The sequence below is a fragment of the Anolis sagrei genome, chromosome 2 (genome assembly GCF_037176765.1).
Source record: "Anolis sagrei isolate rAnoSag1 chromosome 2, rAnoSag1.mat, whole genome shotgun sequence".
In the NCBI taxonomy this organism is placed as follows: domain Eukaryota; kingdom Metazoa; phylum Chordata; class Lepidosauria; order Squamata; family Dactyloidae; genus Anolis; species Anolis sagrei.
Window position 1 is genome coordinate 191,244,547 of NC_090022.1, and position 25,423 is coordinate 191,269,969.

The 25,423-nt window shown below is 46.9% G+C and overlaps 1 protein-coding gene and 1 long non-coding RNA gene across 4 annotated transcripts in view; one reads left to right on the top strand and one right to left on the bottom strand.

Annotated features, from left to right (window-relative positions):
- Nucleotides 1–25,423, bottom strand: part of AGAP2 (ArfGAP with GTPase domain, ankyrin repeat and PH domain 2) — a 162,791-nt gene that overhangs the window by 86,259 nt on the left and 51,109 nt on the right. For 2 of the 3 annotated variants that reach the window (XM_060762829.2, XM_060762828.2), the window contains exon 1: nt 21,602–23,787. The exons of the other annotated variant lie outside the window; for it this stretch is intronic. In XM_060762829.2, the coding sequence (XP_060618812.2) occupies nt 21,602–23,258 (1,657 nt within the window). In that variant the 5' untranslated portion in view covers nt 23,259–23,787. Of the gene's footprint in view, nt 1–21,601; nt 23,788–25,423 lie in introns of those variants that run through there. 3 annotated transcript variants of the gene reach the window in all.
- The window catches only part of LOC137096117 (uncharacterized), a 337,069-nt gene continuing 319,762 nt past the window's right edge, over nt 8,117–25,423 (top strand). The window contains exons 1-2 of the long non-coding RNA XR_010909289.1: nt 8,117–8,517; nt 11,952–12,105. This is a non-coding gene — a long non-coding RNA (uncharacterized lncRNA). The remainder of the gene's footprint in view (nt 8,518–11,951; nt 12,106–25,423) is intronic.

The window sequence follows — 25,423 nt, forward strand, 5'->3', positions numbered from 1 at the left end:
TTACAAATCTGTTTTTGATCAACTTTAGATTAGGTTTGGTTATTTGGGGTGCTGATTCAGAAAATTGCATTAGATAGACCACATCAGCTCTAGTTTCTGATACAGAACATATGCCACCCAGTAGTCAGAATCTGCTCACCCATAAACCACATTTAATAAGCCTCGGCACTACAACAGGGTTTTGCAAGACCAGTCGCCGTTGTTGCAACTGTGTTGTAAAAGTGGCCGCAGGCCATATCTTAGTTCTTGTGGACCACAGATTGGGAACCAGTGTTCTATAATCATTCCAAACCAGTGTTTAAGACATCTGTAACCTGTAAGGGGAGGGGGTCTTGTTTTAGGCAGCTGAAACACTTTAAACCCATGTTCAAATAATTCTGTGGCAAATCTAAAAGTGCTACAGGAATGAGTTTAGGGAATGTGGGCATGCCGGGGCATCACTTTGAACTACTTCATTTCCCAATGGCCATCGTGCTAAACATTTTTCTTCCGGTGATCAGAACAAGAGGAGCACTTTTACCCCATTTCTTTTTTAAAAAATTAAATACATAACGAAACTGTGCAATTTTGCTGGTAATTCCTGGCATTTATATGCATTTCCATACTGTCTGCTAACTTTCCTTTGTTCTTTTGTTAACAATGTATTAGAATCAAATTACTACAAATTGCAGCCTGAGCTGATTCGGCAATGAGAAATAGTCCTCTCCCTTACAAAATACACAAACCAGGGAAAGGCTTTTAATTGCAAAATGCATCTTTCTTTTGTTATTAATCAAAATTATCCAATTTTGCAAAACAGGCAGGTGTAGTAAAACTTGAAGCCTGTACAGATAATAAGAAGCAGCCTTCGTACTTAAAGAAGAAGAAAACAAAACAAAACAGGAAAAGGCTTGTAATTGCAACATATATCTTTCCCTTTTCATTAATATTAAAAATGTTTAAAGGGACAGTACTTGTAAAATTGCAGAAGCTATTATTTGCAAAGCCTCAGACTCTTGAGATTTTGTATTTATGCGGTTATGCTCTTCTTCCAGAAAAAATGGGGTGCAAGGACCAACAGCCAATGTATGGATTGGGAGGAGGCAAATCCCAGAAGTTGCAGTAAGCTAAAAGCACTTGCAAGTTTCTTCAAGCCCTAAGGGAATTCATTGGTGTGATAACAAGAGTGGATATGCTAGATCTGTTTAAGAGCCTTACATAATACAGTGTTCTCTCACTTATTACAGGTGTTACGTTCCAGGACCACCCGCGAAAAGTGAAAATCCATGAAGTAGGGACGCTCTCTCTCTCTCAGATATATATATATATATATATATATATATTGCATTCCGAGGATGAGTCAGAAGTGAGGAGAGATTTAAAGGCACCACACACCTTTTTTTTTTGCTAGCTATAAGGAAGAGGCTATAAATTCGTGATTTACATACTGCTTTGTATCTCCTCTCTTTTTTTATGAATGAAAACGCTCCTCAAAACAGTATGTAAATCACAGCCATCTTGATTGGCTGCCTCTCTCCCAAGGAGGTGGGTGAAACCCCCTTCTACACTCCATCGTTGCCAGGAGGCGGGATTAGGACGCCGCTCTGGGCAACAGCAACCATTCATAAATTGGGAGGCGGCCTCACCTCTGAGCCTCATTGGTGACCTGGTAGGGGAAACAAGCTGGGATTGACAACCGCTGGCAGAGCTGCGGGCCAAAGATGGGCGTAGTGCACATGTGCAGAACAAGTAATGCAAAAACCCGCGAAACAGCAAGTCCACGAAAAGCGAGCCACAAAGTAGTGAAGGAACACTGTAATGTCCTAAACACAAACACACACAGTGCTTTGTAGAGGCATTGCTGATCCAAGCAGACAGAAAGGGATTGAGTCAGTAGAAGTGTGCAGCCTCATACTTCCTTTCCATATTACCTTGGGAAGAGGGAGTAGGAAGAGTGGGGGGATAAAGTTAACATGTATGCAGTACACCTAAAAAAGTAAAATATGAGACACCTAAATGTGTGTTTGGAAATCCTTGCTACAACAGAGTCCCCAGAAGTGTTTTTAAGTTGGGGACATTCCACCTAGATGAAGTAACAGCCAGGCCTGTAGCCGAGGGGGGGAGGGAAGAGTTAAGTGTCTCCCCCCCCCCCCAAATGTTTCAGGTTTTTTAAAAAAAACTGATTTACTCATGAATTTTAACTGGTTAACTGATTTCTGGGCAAACCAGGATTTTTTTTAACCTGAAACATTTCAGGTGGGGTTGAACCCTTAACCCACCCTCTCTGACTACAGGCCTGGTAACAGCCATCTACCAATTTGTATGTACTTACAGTAGAAAGGCAAATTATTTTTCTCAACCATTGTTTAAACTTTCTTAAATATGGAAAGTCTCAAGAGCATAAATTATACATAGAGGTCCCCTCCATATGTTCAGAGTAGCTTATTCTCAAGCAAGTGTACATTGGATAGATTATAAGCAGCTTTTTTATTCCTGGGAGGACTCAATGAGAATTGCTGTCTAATGTTTCTTAGTACGCAATTATATCACAGACGTCTGATGGGTAATTCTTGAGGAGAGACATCTTAAAATGGTTTAAGTTTGCTAGATCATTCTAGGGGCTCAGGCTCCCAGTCTAATCTAAAGGTAAAGGTAAAGGCTTCCCCTTGACATCAAATCTAGTTGTGTCCGACTCTAGGGGGTGATGTTCATCTCCATTTCTAAGCTGAAGAGCCGGCGTTGTCCGTAGATGCCCCAAGGTCATGTGGCCGGCATGACTGCATGGAGCGCTGTTAGCTTCCTGCAGAAGTGGTACTATTGATCTATTCACAACTGCATGTTTTCGAACTGCTAGGTTGGCAGGAGCTAGGTTGGCAGGAGCTCCCTGGATTTGAACCTCCAACCTTCCGGTGGGCAAGTTCAGCAGTTTAACCCACTGCACCACCCAGAGGCCCTAGCCTAGTCTAAGGGGTGCTTAAACCCCTGTCCTACCCCAGCTGCACCATTCTCGTGTCCATGAGAATATGGCTGTCCTAGTATTCTAACCCAATCTTTTGGATTTACCAAGATGATTACACCTACTTACCCACCACAACATCAGCATTTCATTTTTTCCCTAATTTTGTATGACATGTCCTTACCCCAGCTGAATCTAAATTATTGAAATGCGTTGTCGAAGGCTTTCATGGCTGGAATCACTGGGTTGTGGAATCACTAAACCATAGGAAAGGCATTTCAATGAGTTGTTGTAGGTTTTTCGAAAAATCTACAACTCATTGAAATGCCTTTCCTATGGTTTAGTTAGGGGCACCAATGGCTTTAGATTTTAAAAAATGCAATTTTGGTTCCTCTTTTTTGCTCTGCCCTTTAGTAGAATGTATCCCATGAAAATATCTATGAAATTCATAAGCCACTCCCAGATGAAAGAGATTCCCTAGCCTTGCCCTACAGCGATTGTGCGTGGACTCACTGTCAAACACTATCACTTGTCATATGGTCTAAGACTGTACAGCTATATAGTGAGATAACTCCAAAAGAAAATGATTGACCATTTGCAAGTAACAATGTCAATACTGCTTTGAAATCACTGAAATCACAGGGTCAAAAGAAATCAAATGTCTCCCACAACCATCCTCATACGGAGCTTCCTCTCAAGTTAACCTGAATATGACAGGAGTAGGCAACTACAAGTACTCTAGTACTTGGTTTAGAAAAGAAGTAAAGTTGGGTATCCCTTATCTGGAATTCCAAAATCTGAAATACTCCAAAATTGGGTGAGTGAGATAGTGACACCCTTGCTTTTTGATAGTTCAATGTGCACAATTTTTGTTTTGTGTAGAAAATTGTTTAAAATACTCTATATAATTGTCTTTCCACTATATGTATAAAGTGTATGAGAAACATTTAGACTTTGTTCCAGCTCCAAGATATCTCTTTTTTGTACACATACGCAACAACAGGTGTTCTAAGAAATCCAAAATCCCAAGTTGTTCTAATCCCAACATTTTGGATGAGGGACACTCAGCCAGTAAAGTCTGTCCTCAAGTTACAAACATCTGACTTACAAGTGATTCATAGTTAAGAATGGGGTGAGACAACAGGAAGTGAGAGAAATATACCCCTAGGAAGGGAAATCCACTCCTGAAAGAGTTATTTTCATGGGGGAAAGGTGTCTCCACTGAAGCTTTATAGTCAATCCTTGTTTCTCCAGTAAACCAAACTCCAATAAAAATTCAACTTAAGAACAAACCTACAGAACCTATTCTGTTTGTAACTTGGAGTTTGCCTGTATTATTAATGTGGATATGTGGTGTGAGGTTTTGCATCCTTTAAAAAACAAACCGGGAGCCCCCGGTAGCACTGAGCTGTTAAAGTTGTTGACCAAAAAGTCACAGGTTCGAATCAGGAGAGTGGCATGAGCTTCCGCTGTTAGCCCCAGCTTCTGCCAACCTAGCAGTTCCAAAACATGCAAATGTGAATAGATCAATAGGTACTGCTCCAGCGGGAAGGTAACGGCGCTCCATGCAGTCATGCTGGCTACATGGCCTTGGAGGTGTCTACGGACAATGCCGGGTCTTCGGCATAGAAATGGAGATGAGCACCCACCCCCAGAGTCGGACTCAGCTGGACTTAATGTCAGGGGAAAACCTTTACCTAAAAAACAAACTCCCATTATTGGGGTCTTCCAGGTAAAATGTTCTACTCTTTCTTTCTGGGACAAGAAAGGGGGTAGATCAGAAAAGAGCCTTGCGGGCCACCACAAACAGCTGAAGGGCCACAGAATCCTGAGTGGAAGGGCAATGCAGCACAGTCCAACTGGTCCAGATGACTCATAGGAAGGTTATCTAGGGAAACAACATCCAATCTGTTCCAGCAAAAACCAAATATTGTGACAATTAATGACCAAGTCCACAAATGCTTCTGTAACAACTATAATAACGGCATATATTTTTGTTTACTTGTTTTCTGCTTACTGTTGTTAGCTATCCTGAGTTAAAGAAATATGGGATACTTTCTTAAAGAAATAAAGGAGGTGAAAGCATTATGTCTAGTTTTATTTTTACATGCATTGTTTCCCAACTGCTCAGCTCATTGATGTTCCCAGTCAGAGGCTGGAAAACTTATTACGGGGAAGGGGCTATAGCCCCTGGAACTTCTCCAGCCAGAAGGAATAGTAACTACAATGACTGGAGTATTTTGCAATAGAAAGAGAGCCCTTCCACACAGCTGCATAACCCAAAATATCAAGGCAGAAAATCCCACAATATCTGCTTTGAACTCGGTTATCTGAGTCCACACTGCCATATATTCCAATTCAAAGCAGATGATGTGGGATTTTATTTAGCTGTGTGGAAGAGGCCAGAGTCACAATCCAAAGAAACAGCATTTATACGTTCTGTACCTAACTGTTCATAACAGCTGCTTGCCAACAAGTTCATTTCCTACAGGTACAAATTTCTGTAGTGCAGGGAGGCAAGCCAAAATACATCAATGGTCCATATTTGTCCCAGGGACTGGCAGTTGCAAATCCCTGTTTTATCTCAATCCCAACCTATTTGCAAAATGTCCATGGCATCCATGTGTTAGGATTCCAAATCATCTGTTTGAGGGAACAACTGACTTTGGGCTTTTTGGGGGAGGAAAATCAATTTGTAATATTGTTCCTCTGCTGAATATTGTGTTATCTATGATGTCATGCTGTGGAGTTACAAGTAGTCCTTCACATTCAGTTAGTTTTTCGCCATGTTAATAATGTACTTTAAGAACATTTCCACCCTGATAAATAATTCTAGAGATCACTTAATAGTTTTTGAATCCTTCTCACTTTGTACAAGGGCAAAAGCCTGTAAAATGAAATAACATTTATAACAAAGCACAATCTTTCCTTTAAAAACTACACATGTAGATGAACCCTGATTCCAAGGGCAGACCTTGTGGGATAATGGACTCCGGCATATGAGCTCTGTTCCAAACTGAGCTCACAGAATGCACCATTGACAAATTAGGACATTGCATTAGAATAATTTACATTAATGTCCAAAGAATACAAGATTTTATTTTTATGGGTCAAAAGTGCAAGAACTACACTATACAGCTGATGGCACTTTTTTGTGTGCACTGCCATTGTGATGTTAAATGTTCCAGTATCTTAATGTGCCCAACTCCAACCTATAGAAAGTGCAACACCAACAGGATATACTTTCCGCATCCCACTCTCTCAAAACACCATGGCCAATGACAAAAAAAATATTCTTTTTAATTGGCAGTGCCAAGGGACACAAACTAAAACAGTGATTTCCAAACCTGTGGTCTGTGGACCACTAGTGGTCCACAAGAACAAAAATGTGGTTCGCCGCCTCACCATTACTACACTGTTGCCTCGAAACCAAGCAGCAATGAGAGAGACTGGTCTCACAAAACCCTCTTATAGTGCCGAGGCAATGGGGATGTCGGGAGGGGAGGGGCTGATACCCACACAAGATTACCACTATCACATCAGCTCTAGATTATTAAATATGGTTTTCTGTGGGTGAGCAGGTGGTGACTACTGGGTGGCATATGTTCTGTATCAGAAACTAGAGCCGATGTGATCTATCCAATGCAGTTTTCTGAATCAGCATCCCAAATAAACAAACCGAATCTAAAGTTGACCAAAAACTGATTCGTAATCCTTTTGGTACTAATGTTGGAAAGTGGTCCCTGGTCAAAAAAAGGATGGGAACTATTGAACTAAAGGAAGGCAAGTTTTTGAAAGCTGCCATACTTCTTCTGTGCAATCGAAACGAGCTTCCCCCCTCCTGCAACGCTGGAGAGGGGGAAGGGCCTTTGCCACCCCCACCCTTGGGGTGGCGTGGTCAGGGGCGGGGCTAAGCCCGGCTGAGGCCCCGCTCCTCACTTCATCCAAGGACGCTGAAGAAGACGGACCTCTTCAAGATAGGTCCGTGAGTAGGGCCTGGGGGAAGGGCAGGGGCTGGGCCCAGTTGGCTGCATCCCCTTCCCTTCCTCCAGGGCTGGCTGCTGGGGACAAGCGGTGGCTGGAGGGCGGCTGCGCCGCCCTTGGACGCGCGCAGGCCGCGACCGCGCGGAAAGCGCCGCTGCGGGATGCCGCCGTTTCTTCCTCCTTCTTTCCACAGCTTCCCTGGGTCCCCCCTTACCTTCCCTCCTTTACTGCCTGCGGGTGTGGGGACTAAGTGGGGGTCGCGTGGCGGCAGCTGCGGCGGCGCCGCTGAGGTTTCCCCTCCACCAGCTGGGCCCCGGCCTGGGGACAGGCACGGCTCGGCGGGAGAGCCAGTAAGGGGCGCGAGTTGGCTGGCTTGCTGCTGAACTTCCGTCCAACCCTCAGGCCCTCTGCACTGCATTGCTGAAAGGTGGCTGGGGTGGGGGGGCTTTTAATAAAACAAACCTCATTCAGGGTCCAACAAAGAGATCATAATAACCTAGGCAATGTTTTACAATAGTTGTGCATTAGTTTCACTTTTGATTCCCTGCACATGGCAATGTTTTACAATAGTTGTGCATTAGTTTCACTTTCGATTCCCTGCACATGGCAATGTTTTACAATAGTTGTGCATTAGTTTCACTTTTGATTCCCTGCACATGGCAATGTTTTACAATAGTTGTGCATTAGTTTCACTTTCGATTCCCTGCACATGGCAATACTTTACAATAGTTGTGCATTAGTTTCACTTTTGATTCCTTATGCTGTATAGGTGGCCAGCTGCAGCCTGATGACAAAGTTCAGCAGGCCCGGCTTTAGCTGTTGTGGCAATAAACAAATATACTACAACAACAGACATAATGAGACAATATGAAAACCACTATCACCCTCCCTACCCCTCTCCTGGTTTATGTACTCCTCGGGATGTATTCATACAAGCATGTTCATCTGATGTATGGCCCAAACCGGTTGCCACATATGGGCCAGGTAGGCCGATGGTCAGGAGTGAAGCCATACTTCTTAAGAGATGGTTATTGTTGATGACAAAGATTAGGGCCATTCCACAAATAATTGCTGTTCATCTTTAGGTGGCCAATTTTAAGCCCGGCCTTTTGGCTGGGCTGGTGGGGCTCATCCCTTGTAACGATTAGCTACACATTTTAATGACAAATTTCATTTTCTTCTTCATAGTATGACGCCAAGGAAGAATGTCGGGGGAGCCAAGGGCAAGGGCCCGGCCAAGAGGACGCCAGTAAAACGCCCTCCCCCTCTGGCCCTCTCGTCATCAGATGAAGAGGATCAAACCGCTGACCAGATCAATGCGCTTATTGCGCGCGTTAATGCATTAGAAAAAGAGAAAGGGGGTGGCTCAGTGGCTTCGGTTCAGCGACCGACCCGCACGGCTAGCAGGGCACTCCTATTAAAATCACTGTCCTCTCGTATATCCGTTTTAGAGTCGGGGAGGCAGAAGGCCACGCCAACATTGGAAAGTCGGTCAGCCACGCAGGAGACAGTCGAAGCTGAGCCACAACGGTCTAGCGAAGCAGCGGTTGACCACCAGCCACAGACCATGGCCCAGGCCAGCACGACTTCCTCATCAGGTAACGTAGAGACACACGCTTGCCCATGGGGGTTAACTCAAACTCAAGAATCCGACATAGGGCAGCTAGTGTCAGTGGGTGCTCAACCATCCGTTACCCCCACCCTCATGGCGACACAGCCGTCTCAGGCCCTGGCCCCTAAGGAGACGGAAGAGGCTGCTAGCTCAGAAACGTCACACCAATTTTGGGGCACTGCTAATTGGACATTGCCAGCACCCAAGCGGCTGGGTAGTGTTACACTGGGATCACACTTAGCACAAAAAACCATTGATAAAATCCTGCGGAACGAATACGTGGACATTTTCTCCCTCTTTTTTAGAGAATTAGAAAAAAAGGAAAAGGAGGATTTAGATGACGAGAGAAAAGAGCTCTTAAAAAAGCGCAGGATTGACCAAAATTGGGGCAATTGGTTTACGTGTTTCCTAATTTATGGTGGAGTGCTAGTACAGGCTTACCCATCACGAGCTCATTCCCTCTTTCAATATCTAAATATCGTATACTCAGCCTACGTTAACTTTACTGGTAATGCATGGTTGCTGTACGATAAGAGGTTCCGCCTGGAGGCAGCCCGATATCCTACTTTACGCTGGGATTTGATCTGGATGGAGGTGCTGACGCCGGCACGTCCGGTTTATGGTGAGAAGGCTGATAGTGGCCACACCATACAGAATTTCAGGACCGGCCAGTCCTTTCGTCAGCCGGCCAACCAGCAGCCCCTCCAGCAACAACAAAAAGCCTTATGCTGGGAATACGCTTCCCAAGGAACGTGTTCCCGCAAAGGCTGTAGGTTTCAGCACTCCTGCTCAATCTGTTATGGCCCTCACGCAGTCAGGAACTGCAGCAAGGGAAAGTCAGTTAGACCCAACCAAAAGGACAATCAATTTCAAAAGCGGAACCCTGGCCCAGTTCCCATTTCAAAAGGGCCCCAGCCCAATTAATTTGGAACAACTTGAAATTTGGCTGCAACATTATCCAGATGCAGCCGCAGCCAGCTATTTACGTAGCGGCTTTAGGGAGGGTTTTCGGATCCCAGCTCACGGCCCCAGGGTCCCTTATAGGGCACATAATCTTAAATCAGTGGTGGGGATGGAAAAACTGGTTTTACAAAAGATCAACAAAGAAATAGCGGAGGGTAGGGTGGTGGGCCCCCTTTCTCGAACCGCCCACCCCGCATCTGAGAGTGTCCCCACTAGGGATAGTTCCAAAAAAGGCGCCGGGCGAATTTCGCCTCATCCACCATCTGTCCCATCCCAGGGGCAGGTCAGTGAATGACGCCATCCCTGAAGAAATTTGTTCAGTCCAATACACTTCCTTTGATTCGGCAGTTCGAAGAATAAGGGCTAGGGGTACAGGGGCTGAATTGGCAAAAAGCGACATTAAGTCAGCGTTTCGCCTTTTGCCGGTTCACCCAACAGATTTTGAACTGTTAGGTTTTCAGTTTGGAGGCCATTATTACATGGACAGGGCTTTGCCAATGGGGTGCTCCGTGTCATGTGCGGCGTTCGAAGCCTTTAGCACCTTCCTTGAATGGGCGCTTAGGGTTAAAACGGGGCTGCCAGGAATAGTTCATTATTTAGATGATTTTTTGTTTATCGGGCGACATGGCTCGGGTGAATGTGCCTTTCTGTTAGAATCATTCCAAAGCCTGGCGGGAGAATTGGGAGTGCCACTGGCCAGTGAAAAAACGGAAGGCCCGGCTACTAAAATAACCTTTTTGGGCATTGAGCTGGACACAATCTAGCAATTTTCAAGGCTCCCCCCCCCCCCCCCGAAAAGATTTCCAACCTTATAACACGTATCAGGCTCTTCAGGTCAAAAAACAAGGCAACTTTGCACGAGTTTCAAGAGATTACTGGTCACCTGAACTTTGCTTGCAAAGTTATAGCGCCTGGCCGAGCATTTCTGAGAAGGCTCTCCGAAGCAACGGTAGGGATAGCCTTGCCCCATCATCGGATAAGAATAACCCGGGCCATTAGGTCCGATCTCTTGGTTTGGCTTCAGTTTCTTACCCAATTCAATGGAATTTCCTTTTGGAGGCAAGACCTTATGTTGAAGGATGCTCTCCAAATTGCTTCTGATGCCTCAGGGGCCATAGGTTTCGGAGTCTATTTTGAGGGCCGATGGTGCGCAGAACGCTGGCCTGAGAAGTGGCATGAACGGGGCTTAACCTCGGACTTGACATTTTTGGAATTCTTCCCCATCCTGGTGGCTGTAATACTGTGGGCGCAGTATTTCGCAAATTGCACACTACATTTTTGGTGTGACAACATGTCAACGGTCCAGGTGGTTAACTCTCTCACCTCACGATCTAGCAGCACAATGGAAGCGGTTAGAATGTTCACGCTTCATTGTCTGAAGTATAATATCTTGTTCAGGGCATTCCATATCGCCGGGGTTGATAATTCCTTAGCGGATTCTCTGTCCCGAATGCAGATAGAGCGCTTCAGGCAACTTGCCCCCAACGCGGACGCCCATCCGTACAGCATGCCGGTCCATCTTTGGGAGATTGGAATGCAGAGCTAGTCAGGGGCATGAAGTTGGCTTTGGCGCCGAGTTCCAGGAGGGCCTACATCAGGGCGGTTCAAGAATTCCTCGAATTTAGAAAGTTATACTCCTTAAACCAGGTTACGCCAATTCCTTATGACGATGTGGCACAGTTTGCCATCTTTTTACAAAGGAAGGGTTTGGCCCCGCAGACGGTTAAGGCCAAGTTATCTGCCATTGCTTTCTGGTTGAAGGGCCAAGGCCTGCCTGACTTCACGTCAGACTTTAGAATCAGAAAATGGCTGGAGGGTTTGACGAGAGAGAGAGGTAGACACAGGGACGATAGGGCACCTTTGACACCCGTCATTCTAAAAGGAATGAAGCAGGTTTGGACACAGATTTGCGAATCACAATATGAAGCTCAATTGTTCCATGCCTCGGCCCTCATAGCATTCTTTGGCGCTCTCAGAATAAGTGAGCTGGTTGCCGGATCAAAGTCTGACCGGTCCAATAGGGCCCTTGCTCTTTCTGATTTGCGCTTGGAGCACGATGCTATACATCTATTGATAAGGTTTTCAAAAACAGACCAAAAGGGCAAGGGATCAGTCATAAAATTGCAAAAGGCTAGTGATCACGATCTATGCCCAGTCTCTGCCCTAAATCTCTACCTCAAAAGTAGGGGATTATTTGAGGGCCCCTTGTTTTGCCATCAAGGGGGATCACCTTTGACAAAATTCCAATTTTGGTCCATTACAACGAAGGCCCTTAAGATACTGGGTATAAAAAACCAAAAATTCGGAACCCACTCTTTCCGGATTGGAGCAGCCTCTACTGCATTTGCTATGGGATACTCTGTAGAGAAAATAAAGAGCTTGGGGCGGTGGAGGTCCGGGGCATACCAATCCTATATACGTGAGTTGCAGTCATAGTTACAGTTCTTATCTTTTCAGATGTCACGAGAGTGTTGCATAGAAGAAGGGTCCTCGTGTGTGGCCACAGTTTTATACATTGGGCCGAAAGGCAGGCTCGGAGAGGAACCTTCGGCCAACACCTCGGCCTTTCAACCATGGCTATGGTTGACTGGAAGGGCAGAAGAGGCCTGAGGTGGGATGGACTAATCCCTTTGTTGTTCAATTCTGGAAGTTGTTATCCACCTGATGTTCTGATCATTCACCTGGGAGGGAATGATCTGGGTTTGCTGAAGGGCAGGGCTCTGTTCCTTCAGGCTCTGAGCGACATACAGAGAATTAAGGAGGCATGGCCTCAAGTTTGTATAGCGTGGTCCGCTATTATTCCTCGCCCTAATTGGCCCAATGGTGATGGCAAGAAATTGGATGGGGCCCGGAAGAGGGTCAATAAAGCCATGAAGAAAGAGATGGAAAAGGGCTTGGGCTACTATATACATCACGATGAGATCCACCATAAAAAATCAAGAGCTATATAGAATTGATGGTATCCATCTGTCTGAGAAGGGCAACATGTTATTTTTGGGTGATATCCAACGGGCCATCAAATTGATTTTGGGGGATTTGGTGGGGGACAGGAGCTAAATGGACATTTGCTCCTGATCCGTGGCGGAAAAGGTAAAGGAATAAGACACATTTGGTGTACACCCAGGCACCTGGTTTTGGTGTAGGCCAGAAGCTAATTCCCCCGGCTAGGGTTCAAACAACCCAGGCGGGGGATGACGTCGATGGCCTAGAAATAGGAGAGGCTTGACCCCAATACCTTGGGGCAAAATTCTCCAGGATATTTCCCTCAAGGTCATCCGGGGTTAATTGAACGGAGGCCTGGTGTTTCGCCCAAGTTTGATACCAGGGATGGGTCGGGGAGGACCACTGCCTGGTACTTTGCTCACCAAATTCCAACACACGTTTAGAGTTTAAGATACAGTTAATAGTTTGAAATTCTAACTTGGTAACAGTTAATAAAGTTGCCCAAAATTTGAACCCATTTCTTTGTGTGGTCTCCTCATTGGGGGGTGGGATGACAATTGGTTTAATGAAAGCTACTACCCAACTTTTCTGTATTCCCCAGTATCTTGTAGCTGATGAAATGCTGTGAAACTTTGAATTTCTCCCACTGTGGTACAAAGGAGGTATTTAAGCTACAAGTAATGCCTTTCACTTAGAGACATAAGCACACAGAAGAAAACGCGCCATGTCGGCTCTCAATACCAAACCCCTAGAATCCTGTGCCATCTCAAAGACTAAAGAATATGTATTGGCATGAGTTTGATGAAGCAGCCTCCACACTAAAGGCAGAGAACCTGCAGCAATCCAGACACTGTTGGATTCAGTTCCCAAATGAAAGAACCAATGAGCATATGCACTCAACGCAAATGAGGAGGCAAAGTCCCCTGTGCTGAAAAAAGGGGCATTTGCTATATTTGTTTTTTAAAAAATCAATACATGTTGGTCACTAACAGAATAGCTTTTCCTCCAGGGGCTACATTTTATACATATATGATTTTGGAGCTGTATAATATACTCTCCAAGGAAATAGACCATTAAGCAAAGAGCTCTTTGGTTTTTTAAAAACAAGTAAAGCAAGTGGCTGCCTATCGGCACATGGAGCTATGTCTCTTGATTTGCTTGAATTACAATTCCTGAGCCCCAAGTAGCATGAGTACTGCTATGGTTAGAGATCCCATAGTTGATGTTGTGTATACACACATTCTCTTGCCCCCAAACACTTATGCAACCCCCCCCCCCAGATCTAAACTGTGTTCTCTAAATCTTTAAGAAACTAATCAAGGTTTGAGAGAAACACATCTATGTACAGTGTCAACCTCTGTGATTGTTATTTATTTATCGTGTTGAGCCCCCAGTGGTGCAATGGAATAAATCCCTGTGCTGGCAGGATTGTAGATCGACAGGTTGGGGGTTTGAATCAGGGGACAGTGTGGACCCTCTGTCGGCTCCAGCTCCCCCATGTGAGGACATGAGAGAAGCCTCCCACAAGGTAAAACATAAAAAAAAACATCCGGGCATCCCCTGGGCAACGTCCTTGCAGATGGCCAATTCTCTCACACCAGAAGTGACTTGCAGTTTCTCAAATTACTCCTGACACACACACACACACAAATTATCGTGTCAGAAGAAAATTGAGTGTACAGTTATAATGTATTTTTAAAAAACACAAACAAAGTTTAAAACTTTGCATTATACTAGATTTCCTTTGACCAGAAGCTGGCCTCTTGGGGTGCCTCTGGTGTTACTGTGAGAAGGTTTTGGAGGTAAACACAGACCACCTACTACAATGCAGTCTGTTCCCCTGCCACATACACAATGGAGGACCTTCTCTGTGATGGTAAAATGTAGGAACACTAGGATTGTGGCTATTGGATCCTTGGCTTGTCAGATGACCTTTTAAGTAAGGTTGGAAGCTGGCTTATTGTGCTTCCATTTTCCCAGTGAATAAATGAAGATAGTAGGGAGATGAAATGCTTCCAATAGTTAATACTAGAAAATAGTGCTGTGATCCTCATATGACAGAAACTACACCCAGTTTATTGTCAGCAGGTCTAAGAGGGAACATTAATTCTGGGGAGCCTGCCTGGGCACAGCAACAGGAAAACCTATAGAAAAAATTGGCTGCTCTCATATGAAAAACATTCCCCAGACTGATATATATTTAAGAAGCAATGGAAAAATGATGGCTTGCTTCCCAAAAACAGCACGCATCTGGACAACAACTTTTCATCACAAAGGAAAGCTGGATATCAAAGACTTGTCAGTGCCTTGGATTTCCCAGGAGCTGCTCATGCAGCTCCCGAATGAGTCTGGCCACCTACTCTAAGACTTCCTTAGCATAATGATTCATTCAGGCTTGGCTATTAAAAGGGCCTATGGGTGGGTGGGTGTGTTTTTTTATTAGGGGGCTCTTACATTGATTTTTTTTCTCCAATTGCTTGCAAAGTAGATTCAAATCTACATCAACAAAACCAAACATTGCTAAGAATATATATTACATTTTTTAGCTTTTACATTTCACCCTGTATTAACAACACTGATATGTTTAGGTGGTGGAGGTAAAGAACTGAAAGGTGGCTTGGCAGTTTGAGAAATATTCCAAATAATCCTGTAGTTTCAATAACCCACAGAAAATTATACAGGCTTCCTTTTTTCCTCTCCTGTAGGCTGAGCAAACTGCAAGAGGACTCAACAGACTATTGTTTTTGGCTAGTGGGATACTAGCCAAAACTACGGAGGACCACGGAGACAGCTAGATTGGCAGGAGCTGGGTCTAACAGTGGGAGCTCACCCCGCTCCTGAGATCCGGACCGCCAACCTTTTCGGTCAGCAAGTTCAGCAGCTCAGCTGTTTAACCCACTGCACCACCAAGAGGCCCCTTATAGATTTACTATAGTTTTTTTAAGATATATGAAATGCATTTCTAGACATTTCCAAAGCCATCAGCAGAAACATACTTGGTATTCCTTTTGATTTGCATACATTCACTACAATAACAGTTTTGAGAATTCAGAAATTCTCAATATCTTTCCCTTACTTGTTGAGAAAGCCACTGATAATAATCCTTTATGTTTTGTTTCTTCCAAAACATGCTTGATGTGGGATAATGTGAATTCTCTACTGAGGACCCTTCCACATAGCCCTATTCTGGGGAATATCAAGGCAGAAAAATCCCACAATATCTGCTTTGAACTGGGTTATCTGAGTCCACACTGCCATATATTCCAGTTCAAAACAGAAAATGTGGGATTTTCTGCCTTGATATTCTGGGTTATATGACTGTGTGGCCCTGAGACATCCCTCAGACCTCTTACTAGAACCACAGTTTACATATGGTATTCCCCATGAGAAGGGGATGAAGAGCCTGTTATAAGTCTGCCGTATATAGATAAATCCCTACAGAGGTGCAGACTAAACTCTTTAGTCTTCTAAGAAACCTCCCACGATGAAGGTCAATTGATCCCACCCCTCCATCACTCCACATTATCCTAATTACTTAGAAGCTCCCTGTTTTCAAGGAGAGCTGAACACCAAAATGTGACCCTATAGGAAGAGTAGCTCTTCCTTGTACTGTGGAGATTAGCAGTGGTGTTCTCTGCGAGCAGTGCAGTGGGAATGAAGACTTGCCTTGGCTGATCAGAGGAGGGCAGTAATTTCTGCTTTCCAAACTATACCCTTTAATCTAACTTTCCACTGCAATTAACCTCTCACTTCAGAGAGCAATTAGAAAAATAGACCCTCTGGCTATAAGTTCTCCCAACCCTCCTGCTATAGCAACACATCAAAAGCAGAAGGGAAACCAAACTTTGATAGGCTGATGAACCATCTCTCGTCCATAATCAGGCCTTCTGAGCATGTCGGAAAGGAGGAGAAGATTTTGTTTTCAAAAAGGAAATATTGGAAATATTCATGATTAAAGAACCAACGACAATGTCTAAAGTCTCTTTCATAACACATAGTTATAATATTTTGAAACGACTTTAACTGACAGGACTGCGTCCTATAGATGTCTGAGATCCACAGCTTGGTGAGGCAGTAGAGCTCCCTGGGAGAGAATCCTGAAAACTTCATACATTCTATGATGTCAATGAAAGCAGCAATGGAAGTTAAAGTGTCATTAAAGAGCTACAATGATGTGGTGTAGCAAGCAGATGAGACTTAGAACAACTGTAAGACAATGTTCTAAATGTGACGCCTCACCCAATTTATCGCAACTTTCAGCTATCAGTTGATGGAAACTATTTTCCCCCTTAGTCTTATTCCAAGGATGAATTTATAAGCGTAAAATAGGGATGGAGAAACTAGGTCCAAATGCAGCTCCTTGTAGGTTCTCAAGGATGTCCTCCAGGCTTCTGCAGAGAGAAAGGCATATCTTTTCTCAGGACCCACCACCATTTATTGCAGTGGTTCCCAACCTTTTTTTGACCAGGGACCACCTGACCAGGGACCATTCTCCAACATTAGTATCAAAAGGGAACTAAAACTGGCTCCTCGTAGGCTCTCAAGGATGTCCTCTGGGCTTCTGCAGAGAAAGAGGCACATCTTTTCTCAGGATACACCACCATTTATTGCAATGGTTCCCAATGGTTTTTTTTTTGGTTTTTTTTTTACCAGGGGCCACTCTCCAACATTAATACCAAAAAGGAACTAAATCTGACTCCTTGTAGGCTCTCAAGGATGTCCTCTGGGCTTCTGCAGAGAGAGGGGCACATCTTTTCTCAGGACACAACACCATTTAGTGCAGTGGTCCCCAACCTTTTTTTGATGAGGGACCACCTGACAAGGGACCACTTGAATAGGGACCACTTTGACCAGGGACCACTCTCCAAAATTAGTACCAAAAGGGAACTAAATCTGGCTCCTTGTAGGATCCCGAGGATGTCCCCTGGACTTCCGGAGAAAGAGGCACATCTCTACTCAGGACACACCATCATTTAGTGCAGTGGTTCCCAACTTTTTTGACTAGGAACAACTTTGACCAGGGTCCATTCTCCAGCATTAATACCAAAAGGATTACAAATCAGTTTTTGGTCAACTTTAGATGCGATTTGGTTATTTAGGGTGCTGATTCAGAAAATTGTGTTGGATAGACCACATCAGCTCTAGTTTCTGATACAGAACTTATGCCATCCAGTAGTCACCATCTGCTCACCCACAGAAAACAGTGTTTAATAATCTAGAGTTAACGTGGTACTAATAATCATTCGTGGATAGTCAGCCTCTCCCTTCTCGACATCCCCATTGCCTCAGCAATATAAAAGGGTTTCGCGAGACCAGTTGCTCTCATTGCCACATGGTTTCAAGGCAACAGTGTAGTAATGGTGAGGCCGCGAACCATATTTTTGTTCTTGAGGACCACTGGTGGTCTATGGACCACAGGTTGAGAACCACCATTGTAGCATCTCAAGGTGGTCCTCTGACCTTACGCAGAGAAAGAGCCACATTTCTTCTCATGACATACCATCATTTAGTGGTTTCTCAACTTTTCTCGAGATTCCCAATCTCCAGTCTAAAAGGTTGAAATGCCACCCCTAAAGCTTATTCACTGGAAGTAAGATATTTAAAATAAAACATGCTGACATTTTGGCCTCACTCTTTTGCTTTTGGCCCAAGGTGACACTGAATTCTGTCCTTTTTGGCTAGAAAAGAAAGAAAGATGTCCCCTTGGGTGAAACTATATCAATGTTTCTTAGGCTAGTAAGTACTGTTTTCTGGTGTGCCAGATACTGGCATAGTCTGCAAATGTTGACTATGTTGCTGCCCATAGTCTACAACTGTTTCTTAATTTCCTAGAAATTTTCCAGGAACCCACAACCAACAATTCAAGGATCAGCACCAGTCCATAGGCTACAGCTTTGAAAAGTGCTGGACTTTGCCATGAGAAATTACACATAGGTAATTCTTCATTGTATGCAAATGCACTGCTTGTGTGTATCAAGTTTTCATTCTTGATTCTGGATTATTTTCCCATTTTTACAGGACTCTGCCTATTCTGTCTATTCTGTCAGTAGCTCTCCAGGATTTCAAGCAGTAATTTCCTTTCTATTCCGCCACCTAATTCTTAGGGGTTACAAAATACAGATAGTTCCCAAGTTATAAACAAGATAGATTCTATAGGTTTGTTCTTGAGTTGAATTTGTCTGTAAGTCAGAGCAGGTAATTTTTTTTAAGGGTAACTTAAAAATTTGGATAGCATAGGGAAAGATTAGCACCTAGTTGGTGTTTGTTTTGCTGTGTGTGCCCCTGTTCAGAAGATTTCAACTCACTTTCTGTCCCTGTGAGAAATGAATTTTGAAAAATCTGGCTTGTTGCGAAAGCAAGGATTGGTGATAAAGCTTCTATTAAGACCCCTTTTCCCCATGACAACTCTTCCAGGAGTGAAATTCCCTTCCAATGGGTAGATTTCTCTCACTTCCTGTGGTCTCACCCCCATTCTTAACTGTGAGTTGTTTGTAAGTCGGATGTCTGCAAGTTGGGGGACTATCTGTTCCAGGAGCTGAATCTGGGACCTTCTGCTCTAATACTGAGCAGCTGCACTTTTCTTAAGGCCCAGAGGGGACCGGCAGAAGAGGAAAGCAACCACTACCCATTAAAGCAGTGGTTCCCAACTTTTGGTCCTCCAGGTGTTTTGGATTTCAACTCCCACAATTCCTAACACCTATAAGATGACTGGGATTTCTGTGAGTTGTAGTTCAAAACACCTGGAGAACCAAAGGTTGGGAATCGCTGCATTAAAAGTTATAATCTGCTCAAGGTGACCCAGTGGGCTTCCCTGGCTGAGTAGGGTTTTGAACCTTGGTCTCTCAGAGTCTGGGCCCAACTCTCACAACCATGTGGATTTCCATATGGTGAACCTAACTTAATATTTTCTTGGCCTGATGTCTTCAGAGGCATTTTGCCATTGCCTCTTTCTTACAGTGGTTCCCAACTTTTGGTCCTCCAGTTGTTTTGGACTTCAGCTCCCACATTTCCTATCACCTGTAAGATGACTGGGATTTCTAGGAGTTGTAGTCCAAAACACCTGGAAAACCAAAGGTTGGGAACCACTGCATTAAAGTTATCATCTGCTCAAGGTGACCCAGTGGGTTTCCCCGGCTGAATAGGGTTTTGAACCCTGGTCTCTCAGAGTCTGAGCCCAACTCTCACAGCCATGTGGATTTCCAAATATTGAACCTAACTTAATATTTTCTTGGCCAGATGTCTTCAGAGGCATTTTGCCATTGCCTCTCTCTTACAATGGTTCCCAACTTTTGGTCCTCCAGGTGTTTCAGACTTCAGCTACCACAATTCCTAACAGCTGTTAAACTGGCTGGGATTTCTGGGAGTTGAAGTCCAAAACAACTGGAGGATGAAAGTTTGGGAACACTACCAAAGTGTGACTTGACAAAGAAAAATGAAAACAAAATACTGCAGCGTGTAAGGACCGTGTCTTGCTAACATATAATGGGCAAGATGGAACTTTTCTTCAAGAGGGCATCTAGAAATTTGACCTTTTTAAAACAGGAGGTGGGGGAAGTAACTTGAGAGCCTTTAGGCTAGTGGTTCTTAACCTGTGGGTCCCCAGATGTTTTGGCCTTCAACTTCCAGAAATCCTATCAGCTGGTAAACTGGGAGTTGTAGGCCAAAACACCGGGGGACCCACAGGTTGAGAACCACTGCTTTAGGCCATCAGCTTCCATTCTTGGTCAGTGCCAATCTCTGCATAAGCTCAGGTGCCTACATATGCACAAGGCCTGCCAATTTATGTTGAAATGTTCACATATTTACATGGAAGTGTAAATATGACTTGGTACCTTGTATTTTTTATCCCAATATTTTAATCGTTTTTGCCTGCGTACCAATAAGAGTAAAATGTAACCCTTCCGCTGTCAAATGCACATGTCTGCTCATCGTCATGATTTTCATATCTCTAAATGCCATGTAATGTGCCAGGTATGTGCATACCTTGCTTGCACCACTCTGTCTGCCTCCTGTGCAATATTCAGGGAGCAACCTGTAAAATCAGCAGAGTTCTTGTTCAGCACAATGAACAAGAGAACCATTTGCTGCAGAGACTATGCTCCCTGGTTTTGGCTTGCTGCTCAGCTCAGTATCTTGTTTGATGTTGCAAAGGATGCTAAAATAGCCACCTCAATGAATCTAACCTTGGTACCTCAGCCTTGTCAAATAGAAGAGCATCTCCTAGGTGAGCCCACATAACCACTAACACCTGTGCCATACAAATAATGCACATTGAGGGTGGGGGGGGGGGATGCTGAGAAATCATCAAGGGCTATCACTGGCTAGACTAAATGCAGCCTGAGGTTTGGCTTCTGATATGACACACAGCTTTCTCTTACACACAGACACACACAACCCAGTGTAGCAATTCCAAAGCACAGCTATGATTGAGAAGCAGCCTAAAGTGACCCTGGCTATATTTGGCCTGTTGAACACAGACCTATTGGATATAAGATTCCTCTTGGCAGAAGCATCTTTCACCATCATCTGAAGACACCTTATGGTGAGGACATCATCACCGTCCATTCTCCTCTGAGTGACACTGAGGTGATCTTAATCCACCACCATTCCCCCACCCCCACCCCCAAAACGGTCTCAGTCGCAGAAACGCAGATCTAAGAGCAAGAGACACTCCTTCTCACCTCTATGGACACCTCCTCAGTGTGATTACTCACATTTGCTGGTGGCCATCATCTACCATCACCTTGGCAACAAGGCTAGGCAGTCAAGCAACCCTTTTCCAGAACAGAAAATCAGGTTTCTCACAAGGTGCACACCCACAAACGGTCTCAAAGACATCCCTTACTCTCTCCCATCCAACCGGTGTTATGAACCTCCTATATGAAATTCACCAAGGCGTAGGTGAGAAGAGAAGACGCTAACTAGAGGGTGCACAAAAGAAATGGCAGAATTGAATTCCACATAGAAAGAAATGAGGAAAGAATCACACAAGCTTCTCCCCTCTTGTGATACCCAAATGCAGAAATCATAGCCGTGCTTGAAATATAATGTCATCAGACTAGATCCCGGGCCCACCCCCAAGCCCACGCCCCTCTCCCACGCTTGGGCTTGGATCCCTCAAGGGAGCCCTTCCATTCACACAGAGATGAAGCCTCCCTACTTACTGGGCAGCTCTCCCTTGGCCAGTTCCACGCTGAGCAGCTCCTTCTGGCTCAGGCTCCAGCCAGGCCCAGGGTGGGTGGGAGTGGACGCAGGGCTCTTGGTGAAGATGCCACTGATGAACTTGAGCATTTTACGATCACGAGTAGAGGCCCGGCCGCCCTCCCGGCCTCTCTTCAGCCCGACCGATGCTTCTGAAGAGCAGGAACCCGAAGAGACCAGGCTAACTGGGCCATGGTTGAGGTCACTGTTGTCCAGAGTCTTGCTTTTGTTTTTGTGAGGGGACAACTTGGCCCGGGAGCCCCCTCTGGGCACCGTCTCCCCGCTTCCCTTGACCGTGACCTTCATGCGGCCCTTGACCTCGCTCTCTGGCCAAGAGAGGCGGTTGGGGGTACCCCCCTTGTGGCCTCCTTTGCCAGCCTTGGGCTCCACGCTCATCTTGACCCCACTGGTGGTGACGGTTTTGAAGGGCTTGTTGGTGGCCAGGCGAAGGCGGCGGTTCCCGGCGGCCGGGTGTGGAGACGAGGCCCCCGAGTGGGAGAAGGAAGAGCCCCCAACCCGGCCTACACTCAGCTCCAGCGGGCCTGGCTCAGGGCCCCCCCAACTGGCATGGCTGACCAACATGCGCCGCCCAGGGGCCGCAGCACTGGAGGAGCAACTGGCAGTGGTGGGAGCCGGGAATTCCTCGTCTCCAGGCGGCTCCAAGGTTTCTTTCAGCGTTGCGGCCTTGGCAGGGACAAGTCCCACATCTGGCTTGGGGGGCAGAGGGGGAAGCACTGGGACCATGATAGCTTTGGGCTTGGGGGCCACAGCTGGAGCTAGGGAAAGATCCGCTTTGGGAGTCATTGAAGGGACCTCAGCTTTGGAGATGGCGCCCCCAAAGAGAGAGGTCAAGGGGGTCTCTGGCTTGGGGGGCACCGTGGGGGCGATCAAGGGGACCAAGGGGTCGGGCTTGGGGGCCATGCTGGGGAGGGGAGGGGGGTCCAGCCTGGGGGCTGGCAGGGGTGTTGCTCGGTCGCTTTTAGGCGCCAGGTTCTCAGGTTTGGGGGGCAAGGCTGGTGCAGGGGGCAGGCCCACTCCGTCGGGTTTGGGGCGCAGGATGTCGGGTTTGGGAGCGATGGCGGGCGGGGCGTCGGGGCTGTGGGCAGCCCGGGCCTTGGGGGCCGGGGCCGGCTTGGGGCCCCAGGGCCCACTCCCCGCGGGCGAGGCCCAGAGGGCGCTGTTTTGGTCAGGCGAGGGCGAGGAGCTGGGCGTGCCGGCCGAGGAGCTCCCCGGCGAGAGCTGCAGCAGGTAGTCAGTGGGCGCACTGCCCCCGCCAGCCCCGCCCCCGGTGCTGATCCAGAGGGCATCCTGGCGGTGGAAGACGCGCTCCTGCCGCTTGGGCTTGGCCGGGGGCTCCTTCAGGGCCGGGGAGGCGGGGCGGGCGGCGGGGAGCCCCCCATCGCCGGGCCCCTTCTCCTTCTCCCTCTCCCTCTCCCCTTCTTCTTCCTCCTCCTCCTCCTCCGGCTGCAGTTGCTGCTGCTGCTGCACCGACTCGAGCTTGACCAGGGTCAGGGAGATGAGGTAGGTGGTCCGCCGCTGCAGGGTGGCCCCTCTGCTCATGAGTGCCCCGGAGAAGGCCACGCATCCCCCTCCGGGCGCAGAGCCCCGGTCCAATGCCATGCACCGGAGGGAGCCGAGAGGGCAAGCAGAGAGGCAGGAGAGCTTACCTGCGGGTCGGGCTCCTCCTCTGCAGCCCGCGCATCCTCCGCCCCAGCAAGGCAGGAGAACGGGGGGATATTGGGGGGAGGCTCAAGGGGGGGGGGGGTCCCTCACCAGCTCTGCAGCAGCCCAGCCTCCAGGGAGGCAGTTCCTCCCAGATGACAGAAGGCGAAGGATGGCTGCTGCTGCTGCTTCGTGCAGGAAAAGTGGGAGGAGGAAGGAAGGAAGAAGGGAGGAAGGAAGGGAGGAAGGAAGGAAAGAGGGAGGAGGCTAAAGGGAGAAGCAGGGCTCCCTGGCTGCCAGCAACAGCAGAGCCCCTTGCGTGGCGTGGCTGCCGCAACCTGGAGAGCCCCTGGGTGCGGGTTTCATGGGGCTGGGTCTCTCACGCCCCCCGCCTCCCCTCTCTTCCTCCTCCTCCTCCTCCTCCTGGGCTCTCTCCTCCAAGCGCAGGAGCCGCAGCTCGCCCAGGCGGAGCCAGAACAGAGAGAGAGAGAGAGAGGCCGGCGCAGAAACCCTCCTCCTTCCTCCTCTTCTTCCTCCTCCTCCTCCTCCTCCTCGCCGCTTTCCCACCCCTCCGCAGTCATAAACGCTCCCCCTCTCTCTCCCCTCTCGGGCTGGATGGAGGTATTTTATTACAGAGGTACTGCTTTATTCCCATCTAGACCTCTCCCCCCCCCCCCCGCACTGTCCTTGTGGCTTCCCCTTTGCAAACAATCCATGCATCTTGGCGATTTGGGCAACGATACCAGCAGAAGCGAGCCCTGCTTTCCCTGCGTTTCTGGGCTCCGGAGAGGCAAGAAACACACACACGCATACAGACACCTGTAGGAAAAGGATCTTTTCATATACAATGGCTTATTGGCCTATGCATTTTGACTAACCCTGTATATATGTATATTTGAAATGATGTGAGGAGGGTTGGTGCCCGAAGAGGAATGACACTGGAAACGCGCAAGCCCAGAAGAAGAGATGCGCTTGGAAAGCCAGGCCTGGATCATCTGGACTGTCAGAGCCAGAGAGAGAACCAGAGAGGGGGGGGGGGGGGGGCAGAGAGAGAAGGATGTGCTAAACCTAAACCTTCATCCAATTATCTTTCAAACGTTCATCTATTCCTCCTTCAAACTACAGGAAAGGAGATTCCACCTGAACATGAGGAAGCACTTCCTGACTGTGAGAGCTGTTCAGCAGTGGAACTCTCTGCCCCGGAGTGTGCTGGAGGGTCCTTCTTTGGAGGCTTTAAAACTCAGGCTGCATGCCCATAGCCAGGATTTTGATGGGGGGGGGGGGGGGCTGAGTTTGACTGGGGGGGGGCTGAGTCTGAGTGAAAGAGGGTCTATACTAGCAAACCCTTTGTATCGTTACCCCAATACCCCCATGCATATGGTATATATTGAGCATGGTGATCAGAGCATGATATGAATAAACATAACAGTTTAAATAATGTACCAGTAAGGCCTTTTCGCAGACCATCATGAGAATTTTGGGGGGGGAGGGCTGAAGCCCCCAAAGCGCCCCCTCCCCCAGCTACATGCCTGACAGGCTGGATGGCCATCTGTCAGGGTGCTTTGAAGGCCGTTTTCCTGCTTCTTGCAGTGGTTTTCAACCTGGGGTCCCCAGATGTTTTTAGCCTTCAACTCCCAGAAATCCTAACAGCTGGTAAACTGGGAGATGTAGTCTAAAAACATCTGGGGACCCCAGGTTGAGAACCACTGTGTTAGGGGGTTGGACTGGATGGCCCATGAGGTCTCTTCCAACTCTATGATTCTATGATTCATCCTCTTTCAAGGTAAGGCATGTCTGAACCTGACACACCCTTCTGCTGCACCCCAAACTAAAAAAGAAATTGTCATCTTATCTGTCAATGAGCCAGCACTGATTGGCTTCTTGAGTTGCCCCTGCCAGACAAAACCAGCCCCAAAGGAACAGCTGGGAAGGCCCAACATCTGGAGGCTTAGCTGGTCAGGCAGCTCCGAGGCTGAAATCCCCACCTGCTCTGGGTAATTAGGAAGGAAAAGCCTGTTATGTTAGGACCACAGGCCTCCGCAGACACAGCTGCCTTGCAGGTGGTGGCTGTCCTTCTCTCTCTCTCTCTCTCTCTCTCTCTCTCTCTCTCTCTCTGCTTCCTG